This window comes from Neolamprologus brichardi, chromosome 11 (assembly GCF_056152115.1).
Source record: "Neolamprologus brichardi isolate AB-2024 chromosome 11, ASM5615211v1, whole genome shotgun sequence".
Taxonomy (NCBI): domain Eukaryota; kingdom Metazoa; phylum Chordata; class Actinopteri; order Cichliformes; family Cichlidae; genus Neolamprologus; species Neolamprologus brichardi.
In genome coordinates this window covers 2,085,051-2,102,805 of record NC_142114.1, presented here as the reverse complement: position 1 = coordinate 2,102,805, position 17,755 = coordinate 2,085,051, and the positions used below count along the sequence as shown (strand labels likewise).

General features: G+C 43.9%; 2 protein-coding genes across 4 annotated transcripts in view; one reads left to right on the top strand and one right to left on the bottom strand.

The window, feature by feature from the left end:
- The window catches only part of vps13b (vacuolar protein sorting 13 homolog B), a 297,453-nt gene extending 293,589 nt beyond the window's left edge, over positions 1 to 3,864 (top strand). For all 3 annotated transcript variants that reach the window (XM_087847951.1, XM_087847953.1, XM_087847952.1), the window contains exons 65-68: positions 861 to 963; positions 2,344 to 2,512; positions 2,616 to 2,696; positions 2,924 to 3,864. In XM_087847951.1, the coding sequence (XP_087704077.1) occupies positions 861 to 963; positions 2,344 to 2,512; positions 2,616 to 2,696; positions 2,924 to 3,172 (602 nt within the window). In that variant the 3' untranslated portion in view covers positions 3,173 to 3,864. The remainder of the gene's footprint in view (positions 1 to 860; positions 964 to 2,343; positions 2,513 to 2,615; positions 2,697 to 2,923) is intronic.
- rgs22 (regulator of G protein signaling 22) lies at positions 3,437 to 17,484 on the bottom strand. The gene is made up of 24 exons (XM_087847954.1): positions 17,410 to 17,484; positions 17,292 to 17,320; positions 17,132 to 17,194; positions 16,870 to 17,052; positions 16,691 to 16,776; positions 15,799 to 15,914; positions 14,952 to 15,678; positions 14,684 to 14,845; positions 14,292 to 14,469; positions 13,527 to 13,649; positions 13,031 to 13,132; positions 11,934 to 12,128; positions 11,315 to 11,407; positions 10,643 to 10,815; positions 10,382 to 10,544; positions 8,763 to 8,927; positions 6,948 to 7,019; positions 6,273 to 6,431; positions 5,695 to 5,874; positions 5,421 to 5,609; positions 5,156 to 5,350; positions 4,803 to 4,899; positions 4,151 to 4,258; positions 3,437 to 4,054 (listed from the first exon to the last, which is right to left on the bottom strand). The coding sequence occupies exons 1-24, from the start codon at positions 17,429 to 17,431 to the stop codon at positions 4,038 to 4,040; spliced, it is 3,597 nt and encodes a 1,198-aa protein (XP_087704080.1). The 5' UTR covers positions 17,432 to 17,484; the 3' UTR covers positions 3,437 to 4,037.
- Positions 17,485 to 17,755: the final 271 nt, after the last annotated feature.

Sequence of the window (17,755 nt, the reverse complement as noted above, 5' to 3'; positions counted from 1 at the left end):
GAACACATGTGTGGATTAGAGTTAGTTTGTCAGAGCATGGACGATCTCGCTCCTCTCAGCTTCAGGCAGGAGCTAAGGGTTAATAAGCCAGGAACCAGAAGAGAGCAGCTGAAACACACACAGTGCAGGCCTGCCTACACATGCTACTACTTCTACATACAGCCAGTTTAATCCTGTGGAGTTAATGTTTGTTTTTTTATATTGGAGATAGAAGATTGAGGTGCGTGCTGGCAGTTTTTGGCTATAGCACATAAACTGCCAATAAGATGAGGAGCTCCATAAAAGAGCGCTACCTCCCCGGGGCCTGGCTCTGATCTACCTGAAACCTCTGAGCTCCGCAGACACACAAACTTAATCATCAGCAGAAAGACACACACACACACACACTAGCATACCCACTGGCACTCGCTCCAACAATATATTCAGTAAAAAAAAAATCCAATCATCTGGTTACACATGCAGATCAAGTTCACTGATTTGTGCTCTGTTATGAATCACATGGATCCACAAACACCCACTCAGAGCTGCGCAGCATTGCCGAGTACCACTGCAGTGACATCATTAATGGAGCTCATTGGATTCTTTATTGCTTTGTTTTAACTACTTGATGACTTCACTGGCTCGCTGCTGCCATCGCTCTGCTGACAGCTAGAGAGGGTTGAAAGAAAACTGACCACACGCACTGGGGTTATGAACTCACACTGGCATAAATACGCACACACACACACACACACGCGCACGCACGCAAAATCATCCTAATCAGTGTTTGTTTTTACCAGTATATGAAACACAGACGCAGAGCATGTGTATAATCCACAGTTCTGTCAAAACTCAGCTGTCAACTGTCCTGATTTCTGCAGGGATCCTTCATGGAGCAGGACTGTGGCAGCTTCCCAAACAGCTCTACCTGCCTACAGAAGAAAAGTCTGCTCTGGCCCCAAACAGCCATCTTAAATATGTCTGGTATGACCTGCAGCCGCTCTTTATTCCCGCCAACTCCTCTTTTACCTTTGCCCAGCTCTTCTTCAAAAGTGGGACATGTGTTCTCGCCTCTGCTTCTTTGCTTTTGTTGGATTCTCACCAGGATCTGCTGTTCTTTTCCTCCCCATTACCTCTCATCATTTTGCTGTTTTGTTTAAAAAAAGAAAGAAAAAAAAACCTTGGAGAGTTCATTACCTACCCCCACCCCCCCTCCAAACAAGCCTGCAAAGATGTTTGACCTTGATCCCACACATGGTAGCCAGCTTGCCCTCCCTTGTTCTCATCGAGCCATGTTAAAAGGTTTTTATAAGCACTCTGCCAAAGCCGCCAGCTAGAAATTGTTCTTGTTGTTTAACTCTGAGTCTATCCAGAAATGTTTCCCAGTACCTTCACATGGAGGGGGAACACCTTTCTTTGCATGCCTGAGTAGTTTGGAGAGACTCGGTTTACAAAGGTTGCATGTGCTTGCCAAGCAGGTTACCTTTGGCTCCGAGGAGCTGTATATACAGCGTCAGATCTCAGTGTTTCAAAGATTCCAGTATGTTCTCACTGGAACTCTTAATGTAATCATAAAGATTTATGAGAGGCCTGTGTATCCAGGAGGTTATCGGGAGCTGCAGAAAAAGCATTTATGGCATTTTCTGAAGAATTATTCTCATTTAGTTTGGTTTCCATAGCTATCAAACATTTGCTTGTAATAGCAGTCAGCGTCGACTGTCATCTGCCTTCAGGAAGAATTCCAAATTTGAAATTCCACTTGAGTTTTCATCTCTTTTTTTTGTGCTAATGTTAGAAGAAGATTAAAGAAATCTATATTTTGATATAAAATACACAAATGTTGAGATAATGCTCCCCTGTGTTGCAGAGAAGTCAAACTGGTTTCCATCAGGCGTCCATCAATTATTTTTACTACAACAGGTAGCCCAGACACTTGAGGGGTCAGACTGTTTGAGCAAAGTAACACTGAGCAGACCCAAACTGTCCCTACTGTGTTTGCCTCAACATCTGCTCCGCAATCCGAACACCTGCCTTCCAAAGTAAACACGCTGTCAGAGAAACATGACTGAACACTTCAGTTCCTGCTCACATATTTCCCCGTTGAGTATGTGTGTAATAGGAACCACACTGAGAACAAGCAGAAATGTAAATTACAGGATGTACGCAGACACATTTGGTCTCGTGTTTATAGACAAAGTGTATATCTGATGTTAGCAGGCTGAATGGAGGCTTTCATTGTGCGTGTGTACATGTACACAAATGTCATGCAGGAGGAGTTGTGTCTATAGTTCTAAATTATAGGGTAACATAAAGATCCCAGCTGGTTTCATAGCATCTACTCGTCCCTGCTTTCTCTGACTGCAGGAAAATGCTGCAGTCTCTGGGGCGTCCGGAGCTCCACATGTCCCTGGATGTGACCATCGTAAGCGGGTCGGGTCAGGAGCACGCCGGCTGTCTGCTGCTCACGTCTGAGGTGCTCTTTGTCGTCAGCCTCAGCGAGGACACCCAGCAGCAGGCCTTTCCCATCACAGAGGTAACTCACAAAGAATTAAAGAGTCTGATGACATTTCTCAGAGAACAACTCGTGGGCCTTTTATAGATAATGACGTGAATGTTAAACCACTTGCCGCCTCCAGGTGGAGTGTCAGCAGGAACCAGGACAGCAGGGCGAGCTCACACTCACGTTACAGCAGCAGACAGTTACTAGTGATGCTGAGGTGAGGCTGTAAAAGTAATGAAGCTGTGCAGCGATCACACAGTCGGAGTCAGAGTCTCTAACTCCTGCACTGATGTTAATGGCATCACGTGCCGCAGTTAATTAAGACCAGACTAATTTCTTCCAGCAGTGTGCACAAGCATTCCTAAACCTTGATGTATGATTTAGTTAGCTCTGCTGCAGCTGGCAGGTGCAGCAGTGTAACCGTGTGTGTGTTCTCTCTCTCAGGGTGACGGTGTTCGTGAGCGTCTGTCCGAGCAGCAGTATCGGAGGCTGGTGGATTACGTGATGCGTGCCTCTCAGTTTCTTTCCCCCTCTGCAGCTTCCCTCCAGCTGCAGCCCCCAGTGACGCTCACAGAGCCCCCGCCCTCGGTCACCAAGTGTTATCGCTACCTGGTGGACCCCGCCTTTGCAAAAGTGTTTGTCAGCAAGTTCACCACGGTGAAGAACAAAGCCTTACGCATTGGATTCCACTGATTCGTGAAAACTCACGTGTGGCTTTCAGCTTCAGAAACAATTTTTCCAATTTAATGTAAAATGTGAAAAAAAACAAGTATCTTGTACTTTGACTCTTCTCATTTATGCAAAACATTTTGGTATAAAAACGACGGGGTTTTATATCTAGATGTGTTCACCTGGTCGACCATGCCTTAGACGTGTCTAGAATTCCTAGAAATTGCCTTTGAAAGATATTTTCTGATAAAGAAAAGTCACCACATAGTCACAAAGAACATTAGCGGGATCAGTTTTAATTGTGGAAAAACATTTATGTGGACACTAAATCCAATCAGAGCTCTGTCGCCGTTACAGATACAAATGTGCAGGCCGCAGCAGTCGGAGCCTTTCCTAACTAACCCATCTGGAAGAGTTCACTCTGCACGAGCAGCTCTGTGTGTTTACATTCTGCTTATGAGTCGGTGTCTCATGCCAATGTGAAGTGCAATATTATATATCTGTTGATGGATGTTCGATGCTAAACCAAAATGTTTTTTAAAGATGATAATGTAACACTTGTTTGACAGTAACACTGTTTTCTTTGTCGATGCCAATCCCTCACGATGCAAACATGTTAATGTTGCCTTTTGTATTGTTTCACCACTGAGCTCTATGGAAGATTTAAATCTATAATATATTAATGGAGAAACCTTTTATTAAATAAATGAAATTATCTCAAGTGTCAGAGATTTGCGTTTCACAGCGTGGTGTTTGTCACACACTCGGACATACATCAGTAGCCTCTGAGCTCTCGGTTTTCAGCGCTGGCGCTCCGATGACGGCGTCGGTCACCTTCCCCTGTTAAAGTCACGCTGCATGGAGTCACTCCTCACACTCTGGTTTCACTTCAGGCTCTAACACCTCCTGCAGTTTAAAAAAAAATAATAAAATAAAGCCCAGCCTGTCCTGTCTAAGACAAAACGGCTGCTGAGAGAGTGTTTCTACAACTTGTCCACTCACGGTTGTATCTGTTACACTGTTTGCTGTTTGTTCTGGAGGAGCGCTGCGAGGGCTGCCGGTAGCTCTGCTCGCTGCTCGCTGACTTAATGCTACGGTTAGAAGAGGACTCTGGCAGGGGGAGGAAGACGCGGTAAACACAGCAGTCATTAAGAATAAGAAGGGCTATTTATCTGTTAAAGACATTGTGTTTAGCGCTCGTGTGTCACATGTGTGGCTGCCGCACACATCAGTAATGATCTCCATCTGTGATCCTAACAGCATCGCTCCTCTATACCATCCCATTAAAACACCATTTGCACTATGCTTCATTTCCATGTATCCTCATTCATTATGGCCTGGAGCTGACTCGTTCACAGAACATTGATAATTAATGGATGGGCTGAAGTGGCTGTTTTGGCTGAACTTTTTGCCCAATGAGACAGTTCAGACATGTGGAGCAGGTCAGTTTGACAGTACTTTGGCTTCAACTGCCGCGTAATATCAAAGCCTTGGAAAATGTAGCCTGGATTTTACTGTGGGAAAAAGGCAAAATGTCATTTCATTGTTATGGTTTCCTGCATTTAATCTGAATAGTAGCAGTCAAAAACCGTGGATATGGGAGCCTGGCTGAGCTCAGAGAAAAAAAGCGGTGTGTGTGTGTGTGTGCGAGTACCTGAGGCCGTGGAGAAGGTGGTTTCCAGCTGACTCCGTCTCAGCAGCACCTCCTCTCTTTTCAGACCTGCCATATACTTGGAGTAGGACCACGACAGCTGAAGACAAATCCCCAGAAATCAAGTTGCATCAAACGTGATTAGAAAAACGGTTCAATTAGAGCATCGAGTTTCTCCGTTATGGTCTGTGGTCGAGACTGACGAGGCCTTGTTTGGACTTTGTGTTGTCAGGGAGTTTTATTTTAGCATCTTGTGCTCCCACATAGAAAGATATCGTTGATTTTTGGTTTAAATTCATTTTTCTGAAACACATTTTCAGCTTTACCCGCACGACAAACACATGGCAGCTCCTCACCGTCTGTGTGGGTGTGAACAACACTCTGCTCCGTGTGCTCGACTGCTTTTTCTCACTTCTTTCTTCTGGTTCATTTGCTTCATCTTGATCATCATCATCCCCCTCCTCCTCATCATCATCATCATCCCCCTCCTCCTCATCATCATCATCCTCATCCTCTTCTGTAACTCTGGTCTCTTGACTCTCCATGTCTTCCTGAACAAAGAGTTCGATTTTTGATTACGTATTTTTTTTTCTGTCACAGATTTTTATGTCGTTTCCTCACCTGGGCTCTCCTCCTTCCTTTGTTTTTCTCTTCCTCCTCCTCTTCCTCCCTCCTTCTCTGTCTCCTTACTCTGGCTCTGTGCTTGACTCGTTTCTCCTGCAGCAGAGGAATGAGTTGCTCCTCTTGGATGCTGCTGATAAGCTCCTGAAACTCAGGCCAAAGCTTCAGTAATTCATCAAACACTGACATCTACGGGCAGAGAAGAATAGCTTGAAGCACACATACAAGAGAAAAAAGTCTGTAAATGTTCGACCCGCACACGCGACGCGAGTACCTGAGCCTCTCGAAAGATGTAAGGGCCCAGCTCGTGGCGTTTCTCCAGAATGTGCTGAGCCTGCTGGGGAGGAATGTCTATCTGCAGGGCCGGGGGCATGGAAGAGTTGATGAAACAGCTGATGATTGTGGAGACTTTTTGCTGGATGGTGGCATCATCACTGTGGGAATGACAGAGGTCCTGCATTCAAAAGCAAAGAGGGAAAAGGAGGAATGAAAAGTAACATGGGAACAATTCTGTGTTCCCACTGTTCCACAAATGTTTGCAATCATTGAGGAATTTTTGTACCGTGATAGGAAAACTAGGGCTGCACATCAAGCATTTCTTACATTATTTTTGACTTGCTTTTAGAGTTGGACTCACAAATCATAAATATTGGCTCAGATATACAGTAACACAGTAGGTTTGGCTAATAAAGACTTCTAAGCAGAGAGGGCAAAGTGTTCATTTAGAAACAGCAGTCAAATTTGAACAGACATTTCAAAGATCCACCGGTGGCTGGTTCTGGTTTACAGCTGAGGGAGACGGGACAAGACTGAGAAAGCATTTGTTCTTATAGATATTACAAGATATTTTACCTTGTACCTCTGCACCTCTAACCAAAAGAGCACATCATTCTCCAGGAAGCCTCCCTTCGAGTAGACAAAGTCCTGGAACTGCTGGCAGGTGACAGGGTTGAGCAGGATTTGTCGGAACAGCAGGATCTCTTTGGTGGAACTCATCCACAAGCCCTCGGCCTGCAGGGACACATGATTCTTTGGGTTATCTGTGACACGCCGTCCGCCATCACCTACCCCGATACAGTACAGTGTTCTCCTGTACAGCGGCTGACCTCTGAGTTCCACTCTTAGCTCACAGATACTGAGATAATGATACTCGTTATTTGCCAGTGATGACATCATGATCATAAACGTGATGGTCACGATCATGTATGAAAACGTCTTCCTGTAATCATCCTGCTCCTAATGTGAAATGTACATGTTTTATATCTGTGTCCTGCGATGAGAGGACGGGAACGGAGCTGTGTGGAAATCACTCCAAAAACTATTAAAGGAAGGTTAGTAATGATGCTTTAATCTTATTTATTCTGGATCCAATTTGAGAAAACTAACCCCAAGGCCAAAATGGTGTCTGACAAAGCCAGTGCTTAAAGCCAAGTCATGAACTAAATCGCACATGCTTTCAGGCCAGGAAATGCCTTATTTTTATCCATTTAAAAAATATCCAGCTTCCCCTGGAGGATTTCTCCTTACCTTCCAGGCTTCTTTTCTTGCTCTGCGTTGACGGTGGACGTGCTGTGAGAGCCTGCCCGCCGTCTCTTGTGGCTGCCACACACACACAAACACAAACACGTGCAAACAGGTCAAACGTCAGAAAGGGAGTGTAACTAGACTGCTCCCTGTTGCTGGCTGTAACCAAAGCTCTGCCTGCACTAAACCTTTAACCTGCCCCACGTCTGCATTTCCTTCTATCTCCTCCTAGCGAGCTCTTTAGTTCCCTGATGTCATCCGTCTCAGACGACCTCGCCGTCTTCCTCGTCACCTCTTAACCAGCTTTTCCACCTTCCGCTCGTCTCCTCCTGCACGGTGTAATGCTAACCTGCGTCTGCCTCTCATTACCTAATGAGAGGATCAGTGTGACTAAACTTGATAACATAATGAAGCAGAATCCCAGGTTTATGGGTTTCCACCTGATGAGGCAACCTGAGAGAGTGACTGCAGGGTAATTGTGCATAATGGTTGCTCACGTAACATTAATGTGTGCCTGACTTGTATCAAACACGTGCACGTGGTACAGCTGAAGCAGAAGATCAAAGGGGGTCGAAATCACTTCTACTCTTTTTAATCATTCAGTGTCTTAAATCTCCTGACCTTTGTTAAAGAGGCTTCTCTGCAGCATCGTTAATCTCAGTGTGCTCTGCTGACTTCGGTGACATCATGAAAGCGTATTAGAAAGCTGGATGTGTGCAAATAAACACAAGACAACTAGGAAATGTTGTAAGCTTTGCAATAAGTGATATTACAACAAATATTCAGTTCTCAAGTGTAGGCTTCGGGAGAACAGTTTGCATTTACTTTACGACAGATATTATATAACATGACGGAGTTTATGTACAACTAGACTCTCATTAGTTGCACAGCATGTCTTTTATCCTGACCACCCCAACCGGTCGCAGCAGATGGCCCCGCCCCTCCCTGAGCCTGGTTCTGCCGGAGGTTTCTTCCTGTTAAAAGGGAGTTTTTCCTTCCCACTGTCGCCAAAGTGCTTGCTCATAGGGGGTCATATGATTGTTGGGTTTTTCTCTGTATCATGAAGCGCCTTGAGGCGACTTTTGTTGTGATTTGGCGCTATATAAATAAAATTGAATTGAATTGAATTCATTAGGCCTGAGGTCTCTTTAAGAGAATTTTCCAGGTGTTTTACTCGAAACTGCAAATATCAACATGCTGAGGTCGCTGAAGTCCAAAGGATACTTCCCTATGAATGTCTTTACAGCCGATCCAGTATTCAAACTTTGTCCTGCTGTTCAGGGAATCACCAAAATCTGTATACTTTACTCTGGAGATTATTTTGTATTAAAGGCACTTAAAGTTTAAAACCTTTTTAAAGTTAACTAAAGCTATCAGCAGCACGTGCACAAACTGCCATGACTGTGCAGTTTGCTGAATAGATGCCGGGTGAAGCTGAGCGACAAACAGGCCATGCTTTTGTAAAATACCTATTTTTACTACAACACGTACCAGGAATGGATGTAACCTTCATCATTAAGAACATGTTCTGTTACAACAGCAGCCTGAGAAAGGCAAAAAGGAAAAGAAATAGGGCTAAAAATATCTTTCAAGCAGCCAACCTGAGAAATTCCAGTTGGAATAGAAAAATATGTCCTTAGCTTATGATTGATGTAATCACAGTACTTAACTTTCACCCTTGCACTCACAGTGTATAAAATCCACTGTTACTAACCATTGTTTTTCTCAAGTAATGGACCTTCAGTATAACCTGCATGAGTCAAATAGCTGATGATTCACTGGCGTCTTTTGTAAAGGAAAGTGTGAGAGTATGTCCACCTCTGGTCTGTGTTTCTGCCGTTCGATGAACTCTGTCGTGGACAGAAACAGAGGCAGCCATGTTTTCTCGATGTGATTCCTCACGACGTCCTGGATCTCCACGACGACTGGGTTTGAGAGGCGCTCCAACTTCAGACGCTCAATTCCACCTGCCAAATGCAAAATCTGCACACAGACACACAGGAAAGACACGCAGCTCATGGCTGCACATGTTTGAAGCAGACTGAACGGACACGTCTATAGATTTCTATACGAGGAACACATGACGGTCGAGGTGGACGGGAGAAAGAAAAACTGCCCACAGTGGGAAACCCCACTGACAGCTCCTCTACTTTCTGCTTCCTGCTGTGCTCTTCTTCATTCCCACAAACCCACTGCTCTCTTCATCTCCCCTCTTTCTGCTTTCTGTCTTCATGCATCGATTTGGCCGTGTCTCTCTTTTTATATCTCCTTTATAGTTTCTCTCATCTCATTCTGCACGCGCACAGGCCCGCGTGCACGCATACACTCGCTCCAGAAATGAGAACCAGTCATGGCACCGCGGTGAGAGTGAGCAGATGAAAGGGGGCCAATCTGTGACTGGATGACTGAGTGACTGAAGAATGAAGGGCCAAAGCAGTAAAGCTGTCAGTCTCTCTACATTGCTCACGCAGACAAGAACCAACGCTGAGATGCAAGAACGGCAGCCAGGCCCGATCCTTCCACTGGAATTGGCTTTCTAATTCAAATCCTCAGTTCAAATATTTATTCTGATGGTATTTATGAGATGAGGATGACAAGTGACTAAAGAAAAGAAAAAAATCAGACAAAAGATTCATGCCAACAAGTGCGCTGCATGCCTATCTGAACACAAGAACAACATTAGACTATTGTTTAACTGCAACCGCTGTATGTATGCAGCAACCCAGGGATGAGACAAATGAATAGAAAAAAGATAAAATAGTGGCAAAAATATCTAACTTCAACCTTTTTGCGTGGCAGTTGTACAAATTTCACTAATAGATTCTCTCATTACAGCTAAAAAAATCACATCAGAACCAGCGTCCTGTAACACGTAAGAAAAACAAGCATCACTGTGGGCCCAAAGAGAAAACCACGCCAACCGCTGCATGTCCCATCTACTCATCCTAACTCTACGCACCGCACCCTCGTGGAGTAATCTTAGAACCCAGAAACCTCATCTCCCACTATAAACGTCAGGACAGATTTCATCCTACTGTCCTCGTTGCTGGAGCTGATCATCTCTGTCTTCTTGGATCCAAAACATTCTCCTCTTCTTCTCCTTTTAATTCCAACCATGTTCTCTCATCTCCCGCTCGCTGCCAACACCCCGCTGTCAGAGCTGTCAGCGTCAAGTCTGCAGGAGTCCCGAGGAGGGAGATGGGGAAATTGTGTGAGAGCTGCAGCAGCCTCTGCTTATCAAATCTGGATGCTGATCCTCAGCTGGAGCTCAAATCCCATCTTGGAATAGTCATGTCACGGGCGGCCTGTTCCTACTTCCTCTGTCTCTGTGAGGCTTTCCCAGGAAGATGACAATAACTCATATTCTTTGGAGTTGCTACTGAGCCAACACGGGTACGTTTAACATGGTTTTAAAATATTTAGATGGGCTGACTTACATCTTTCTGTTGTTCTGTCGTGGCAGGGCTGTCAGAGCCAAAGAAGTACTTCCTGTTGAGGTATCTGGCAGCAATCCATGCTGATCTCTCCTGCCTGATAGCCTTGTGCTGCCGAGGAGTCCTCCTATACTGCTCCAGATCCAGCCAGCACATCAGATGGATACTAAACAAAAGCAAATCCATTGGATGGTGTTTCCATATATATTTCATATTATAACTGTTTATGAATATTACAGGTAAAGTCTAAAATCCACAGTTCACCTGGCGTTCTGATTTTGTAGGAAAGACATGAAGTGCCCGATCTCATGGCGGTGACGAAGTAAGGAGCCTAAACGGTAACCACGGTAATTTGGAGACACTCTGGACCAAGAGTCAGAAGTGTGTGTAGAAGGTGTAATAGATGAAGCAGACAGCATGGAGCTGCACTGCTCCCCCTGCTGGACAGATGCAGCGAGAGGAGAGGAAGATGGAAACAGTGAAGGCAGACAGTGGGACGGATAGTGTCGAATCTAACTGACCACTTAAAGCACTTTAGACCACCAGACATTTTCACCCATTCACACAAAGATTCATCCAGGTGAAGGTCCAGTTTTAAAATGCAAGCTGAGGACAAATCCTCAGTAAAGTAAAGCTTTAAAGCTAAATGATGTTTCTCCTGCAAACCATGCTTCATCCTGCCTCCTAGATGTTCGAAAGTCACCCTAAAGACCATTTGTTTGTTTGTTTTTACCAGCGGTATGACATCATTGCAAATAATGCATCTGTGCCAAGTAAAGCAGTCTCATAGCAGTAGATAATCAACATTGTTACTAGGCAATACATTTTCACATTTGTGTTTACACAGCCGTTTCACGCTCGCAGGTGTGTTTACTGCCTAATAACTCTCAGTGCGAGCATTTTATAGATCTTATTACTGCTGGATGCTGATCTGACCTGCTCCAGTCGCAGCTGTGATTCCTCGTACAGGCTGCTCAGTTCTCTGTACTCCCAGCTGTCAATGGAGCGCACCTCCTCCTGCACAGCTACCTACACACACACACACACACACACACACACACACACACACACACACACACACAAAAAAAAAACTAAGCATTAAATATTTTCATGACTGATTTATCATTTAAATCATTTTTACAGTCAGAAACATCTGAGTGTCCATATTTCAAGGCTCTGAAATGTGAGAATTCGCTGCATTTCTTCGTCTTTTATGCTTTTAAATTAAAGTGGACAGTGTGATGGACACTTTCTGAGTTGCAACTATCTAAATCCAATCCGCAAGGCTCTTTAGGAAACCTTACCCTCAAACTAACAAGCCTGATCAGTTTGATCTTTCTGGATTTCTAAACACAGCAACATAAACACTAGCGCACACATGGGAAAGTCACTTTCTTGCTTGTCAAAAACCAGATGCTTATCCATGTTTAAAGCAATCTCTCCTTTAATTAGGCCTCAGTGTAATCAAACCTTCAGAAATACTCAAGGAAGCCTAGTTTCTCCACATAAACTGAAGTTTATGAAGCAGCGTGTGCTAATGCAGCGCTGCGGTTACCTGCTGGAAACACTCTGTGTTCCTGTTGACCATCGTGGTCCACGCCTCCACCAGGATGTTCAGTGCGTGTTCCTCGACCCTGTCAAACAGCTCCTCAAACGGGGGCATCAGTCTGTCATACACCTCCCTTCTCAACTTCTCATCAACACCAAAGCGCCTCCTGGCAGAGCTGAAAAGATATGTGGAGTAAAGGAACTGAGGAGACAAGAGGAGACAAGAGGCGAGGAAAGAAGGAGTCATAAAACTGTATTAAGGTCAGAAACGTTTCTCTTCACCACCGCTGCGCTCTCTCGCACACAGTCTTCACTATCGCTCATCACTGCTGCCCTCACACCACATAAATGTCAGTCAGTTACCCCGCTTGGCCTCCGAATTATGGAAAGATCATCTAAATGTCACTGCTCTGGTGAACTAAAGGTTAACTGAAGGAAAATAGGTTTCACTGTGAGGTATTCTGGACCAGAACTGCCTGCTTTCCTCCCTGGGCCAGCTGCAGTCAGGCCCGGTGGTTCTGGGTGACTGGACTGGCGCAAAGCTGGGGGGGTCTGACTCACTTGTTTTTATGGGAGTTTAAATCTCTGCGCTTAGTGTGAGGGGGTGAAGAGGGCTGAAAGAGAAGCAGAGAGGAGAATGGGAGTGGCAAGCTAACAGATCACGTACACAAGGGCAGGTGTGCGTGTGTGCGTGTGTGCGTGCGTGCGTGTGTGCGTGCGTGCGTGCGTGCGTGCGTGCGTATGCATAAAAGGGAGAATAATAGAAAATCTAATACACAACCTCTGTTTTATTGCCTTTTAACTACTGGCTGCTTATTTAAGACATCTGATCTGAGCTGATCTCCTCAGCTTTACCTTATTATAACTGGTGATTTTTTCCTGGCATCCTCTCTAATTGAGCTCTCTTTATCTCTCTCAATATTTTATTATTCTTTTATTAGCGGCATATAACCAAATACACCTAAATATACAGACCCAAGATTTCATATTTCATGCAAAAACACTGCATGTGCTTCTTGTTTCCTGTAGTAACTGTGCCAAAAAGCTTTGTGTGGTGCATACACACTGACAGTGATTACAGCTTGTGCGTTTGCGTGTGCTGACCTGTGCCTCTCTCTGCACTCTGTAAGGGTCCAGACCATCCTGGTAGAAGAGCTCACGGTAATACTGCAGGTCAGTCCAGAAGTAAAGTGCATTCACCCACAGCTGGGACAGGAAAACAGTGTTGAACACATCAAAAACGCTGTCAGCTGAGTTATATTTATGTGTACTTCAATCCATTAATGTGAATTTATAACGGTTAGAGCACAAGTTAGTGGTTGGGTCAAGCTTTAAAAAGAAACAGTGTCCATACATGAGCCCAGATTCTTAATCTATGTGGCACAGGGTAAAACACAAGCTACACATAATTGTAGAAAGGAGAATGACAGCAATGCATTTCACAAACAAAAAGCACAAAGCAACCTGCAGCAGCACAAACAATAGTCTTAGCTGCTCAGCTGAAGAAACTCTTTGGCACCACTTTTAAATTACCTCGAGCTTCTTTTTTTCTGCCTCGTGTTCTCTAAAACAGCTCGTTAACATCTGCAGCTGTTTGTACCTGGTTTCCAGATCGTTCGGAGAAGTGTGTGAAGTATGAGCCAGCACGAGACTCAGCACAAAGAGCCTGCAGCATCTTTTCCATCATTGTGCTGCACTGTAGTCGACTTCTGCTGGACATCACCTGATGAAATACAATACAAAAACTTTAAATATAGCGTTTATATAAAATAGCTAGGTAAAGCTGGAGTGAAAACGAGTTGATTTTCATTTGTTTTGGCTTTAAAATTATTGTCCCGCAGTACATTGTTTAGTCACTACAAAAATCTATCAAAACAGGTGAATCCTTAGCGTGCAAAGACACAGCTTGAATAGTTTTCCCGTTTGTCTCTGTTTTGTATGTTTTTAGACTGGAAAAGATGTTTGATAAATCACTTCCTGCAGTGGTTCACAAACCAGGAGATGGCAGTGGGAGAGGACCCCAGCAGGGTGTAGAGTGCATGCAGGAGGAGGATGGATGACTAGAGGGAGAAACTACCAAGTTGTACAATTTATACAAGTATAAACAAGAGCTGGCCGATACTCTCATGTTCAGATTTATTTCACTAAAATCGATCTTTTAATCCTTTTTTACTGCTGACTGATAAAAACTCTGGGTTGTTTTTCAGCTCCCGAAGAGGGACACAGCCACATTTTCAAGCAGAGCCAAAATAAAGCTCTCTATGTGTATGGGTTTCACTATTGTTGCTTCATGATGCTTTTGTGGGCTTGATTTCCTGCCATAAAGCTTATAAGCACATAGTAACATATATCTCAATACACCTACCTGTGCACGGACAGTATGGGAAGACTGGGGCGAGCAGGTGTCAGCTCGTAAGAACGTTGAGTAACAGCGAGGCTGTGAGCCCAAAGAAGAGCTGTAACACCACCCTGTCCTCAGCTCCACATCAGAGGAGTTAGTATGGTCTTCCTGATGGCACAGAGATGTCCAGAACCGAGGAACCCTGCAGAAAAGAGAGGGGGCATAATTTCATTAGAAGATTTAGACACATGCAAAATTATAACATATGAAAACCCAGTTTATACAGAACACAATCAATAATTATACAAGACAACAAAATAATAAATGTAATACAGGATTAAATGTAAAGGTCATTTTTATGGATGCGTTCTAGACACAGTCACTGACATTTAGAAGATAAACACTGCAAATCTCACCAGTAGTGGAGCAGAGGCTCAGTGAGGCAGGTCTGAACTGAGCGCAATTTGTCCTCTGTCCAGCAGGGGGAGGTAGTGAGTCCCAGTCTGGAGAGCAGCTCCGTATTCAGACTGAACTGACTGCTGCCCAGCAGGTAGCAGCTTCTCATGAGAACCAAATACCTGAAACAATACCGCATTGAATATTTATTTCACTTAACAAAAGACAATAAATTCTGCTTGAATATTTAGAACTTTTCGAGCTGCAGAATAAGACAGGTGTGTTTACCTGTGCTTCCGCTCTTTGTCCCGTGTAGCCTTCAGTCTCTCTATATCCATCCAGAGATTAAGGAGCTTCTCTCCTGACGTTCCTTGTAAAAACTCCCTAAACTTATCCAAGCTTCCATAGAAACCTGTATCATTGCAACAAGTATAAGGGACATCTTCCTGGTTTGTGGCTCTGCTCCCCTCTTCCTGATCCTTCTTATCCCATCCACACCCCCTCTTGCCACGTTGACTTCTCTCTTTCTCCCCCTCCAGTCTTCCTCTGTTGAGATGTCGGTTAAGGTCACATTTACAGGATCTGTCTGTGCTGCTACAGTTTTCCTGATCTCCTGACTTGCTGAAACACTCCCAAGTGTCTGCCTGGTTCGGACCATCCGTTACATTCATTGGGTCTTTAAGCACCTGTTCAGTCATTTGGACAGCCAGGTACTCCAAGTGTTGTTCGGGAGAATGAGATGCCAGGCTACTGATCTCTTTTAGGTGTTTCTCTTTACTAACAGATGATAGCCCAGAGCAGACACCCAGCTCTGTTTGTGAGCTCTTAAGTTCCTGAGGTTCCCCACTTTGAAGGTGAGCAGAGGAGAAACCTGATGAAGACAACGGGGGAAAGGAACACAGGCTTTCTGGCTCAGACCAGCTGGAGTAACATCTGGTTGAGTCACTGCTTTTTGGAATAAGTTGTTCCTTTTGCAGAGATGTTAGACATGTAAGATTGTCTGTGCTCATAAACCCTGAGGAGTGAGGAAATAAAAACATGGGACACACATAGTTCTTATTTTTATACTCACAGGATACACACACATTTTGTTTTGCTGCACTGCAGGACAAGACATTTACTACATTAGTATTACCCGTGTTTAATTTTAAGGAACGCAGTTGAGGGGCAGACAGGGTGGTCCGAACTGAACTGCTTTTCCTTCTGTGAATACACAAGTTTGGGTCCCACTGAAGCAGAAGCTTGGCTAGTCTGGGGAAAATCACAGAGAGAGGAGGCACTGCCAGTTGGAAAATACACAAGCAAGATTTCTTAAAAACATTATTTTTTTAATTCAGTTGAATTCAGTTTTATTTATATAGCCTAATTTACAACATCAGTTGTCTCAAGGCCCTTTTTATTGTAAGAAAAAGACCCTACAATAATACAGAGAAAACCCCACAATCAGACAACCCCTGATGAGAAAGTGCTTGGCAGCAGTAGAAAGGAAAAACTCCCTTATAACAGGTAGAAACCTCCAGGAAAAAAACAGCCTCAGGGAGGTGAGGCAGAGAGACAAGACAAACGATTCAAAAGAATGGCCTTTACATGGCTGCTGTTGTATTGCTGCTTCTATGTGCAGGCTGTAAGTTAGCATGGATCTCTCTGCAGATTCTTGAAGCCTTTAGGCTTCTTAAAAGATGGAGAAGAGATTAGTCTCAGATCTGAAAGTAGCAATCTTAAATTGATACTTCTTTTAGAAGTTAAAACACTTTGTTATTACACTTCATGTAAGTCCAGTCAAAGATCACTGACAAAATAGTGCAATTTAAAGACACATTAAACTAAAAAGAGACCCAGACTTTACTTGTTCATCATAAAATAAGGAGACAGCAAAGTCAGCATTAAGGCATCTTAGCACACTGTCTGGATACTGCAAAGAAATCACATTTCATAGGTAAAGAGAAAATGTAGGTAAAAATTAGATGAAACTTGCCTGCAAAACAAATGCATTAAAACATATTAGTCAACAGGATTTAACACTTTACCTGTATTCATGATAACAATCACTTCGAAGGAAAAAGGGGAATCTTTCCTTTTTGATCCACTGCATTCCTTGCTCTCTGTCCAGGCACTGTGAATGTCAGGGACAAGTTCTTCAATCCAGTATAGAGATTTCTACCTCTCCATACAAACAGACACAAACATTTTGCTAGCAGCTACTTACACAGACAGTGTAATGATTGTCTATTGGGGGCATTTTGGTGAGCAGTGACGGGTCAACAGCAAGAAGCTGTGATTTTCTGTTGTAAAGAGCTGATCGGATTCTTGTGGAGACAAACTCTGCCGCTCTACTCGCCATCTCAAACAGCCCCGTCTCCCGGTTGTACCGCAAAGCCTCTGGGAAAGACTGGCAAAAACATGCGAAGGTAAGAAAACTGCTTTGAGCCATGTCAAAATCCTGCATATCTATGTCAGGCCTACATTACCGGCGCACTTAGGAAATCATTGAAGAAGTGAGCCAGTACATCATCAGAGGCCAGAGAGCTCTCCTGTGTGAAGATCAACATTAAAACGCTTAAAAAACAAACATTCTGTCCAAGCTGTAACAAACTGGGGAAAATATGAGGAATCTAAACTTTTACTCACAAAACTGTCCACAGTAAGGCGGAGAAACTCTTGCAAAGAGAAAGAAAAGCTCAAATTTCCAACACGCTAGTTGTAAAAACATAAGTAAACTGAGATGTGTTTAAAGTGCTGCTCTTACCTGTTGAAATTAATCCACACATGCTTTTCCTTAAAAATAAAAAGGGCAGACAGTACTTTTAGACGGGCTTACTCAGAAAGTCAAACTCAATAACTGTGAGTCCAGGTTGCTATGGAAGTGGACGCATTTTCAAAACACAGGGGGGCAGTAAAAGTTTAACCAGGCAGGACCAGAGAAAATTACACAATTTAGAGTTTCTTCTTTAATACCCCAGGATCGATTTATTCGAGATAATTTAGAGATTACTTTAAAGTTCTAAGTATCTAAGATAGGTATATATTGGGGGAGTTTAAATAAAACTCCTTTCGCAGTGAAAGTGTCAAACCACTAGGTGGCACCAAAGACT

Excerpts from the sequence above, each read along its gene's own strand:
- rgs22 (XM_087847954.1), bottom strand. The coding sequence starts at position 17,431 with ATGTGTGGATTAATTTCAACAG. Across the intron at positions 14,470-14,683 it reads GAGCCTCTGCTCCACTACTG|GGTTCCTCGGTTCTGGACAT; the intron begins GTGAGATTTGCA and ends TCTTTTCTGCAG. Across the intron at positions 5,351-5,420 it reads AAGGAAGGAGGAGAGCCCAG|GAAGACATGGAGAGTCAAGA; the intron begins GTGAGGAAACGA and ends CTCTTTGTTCAG.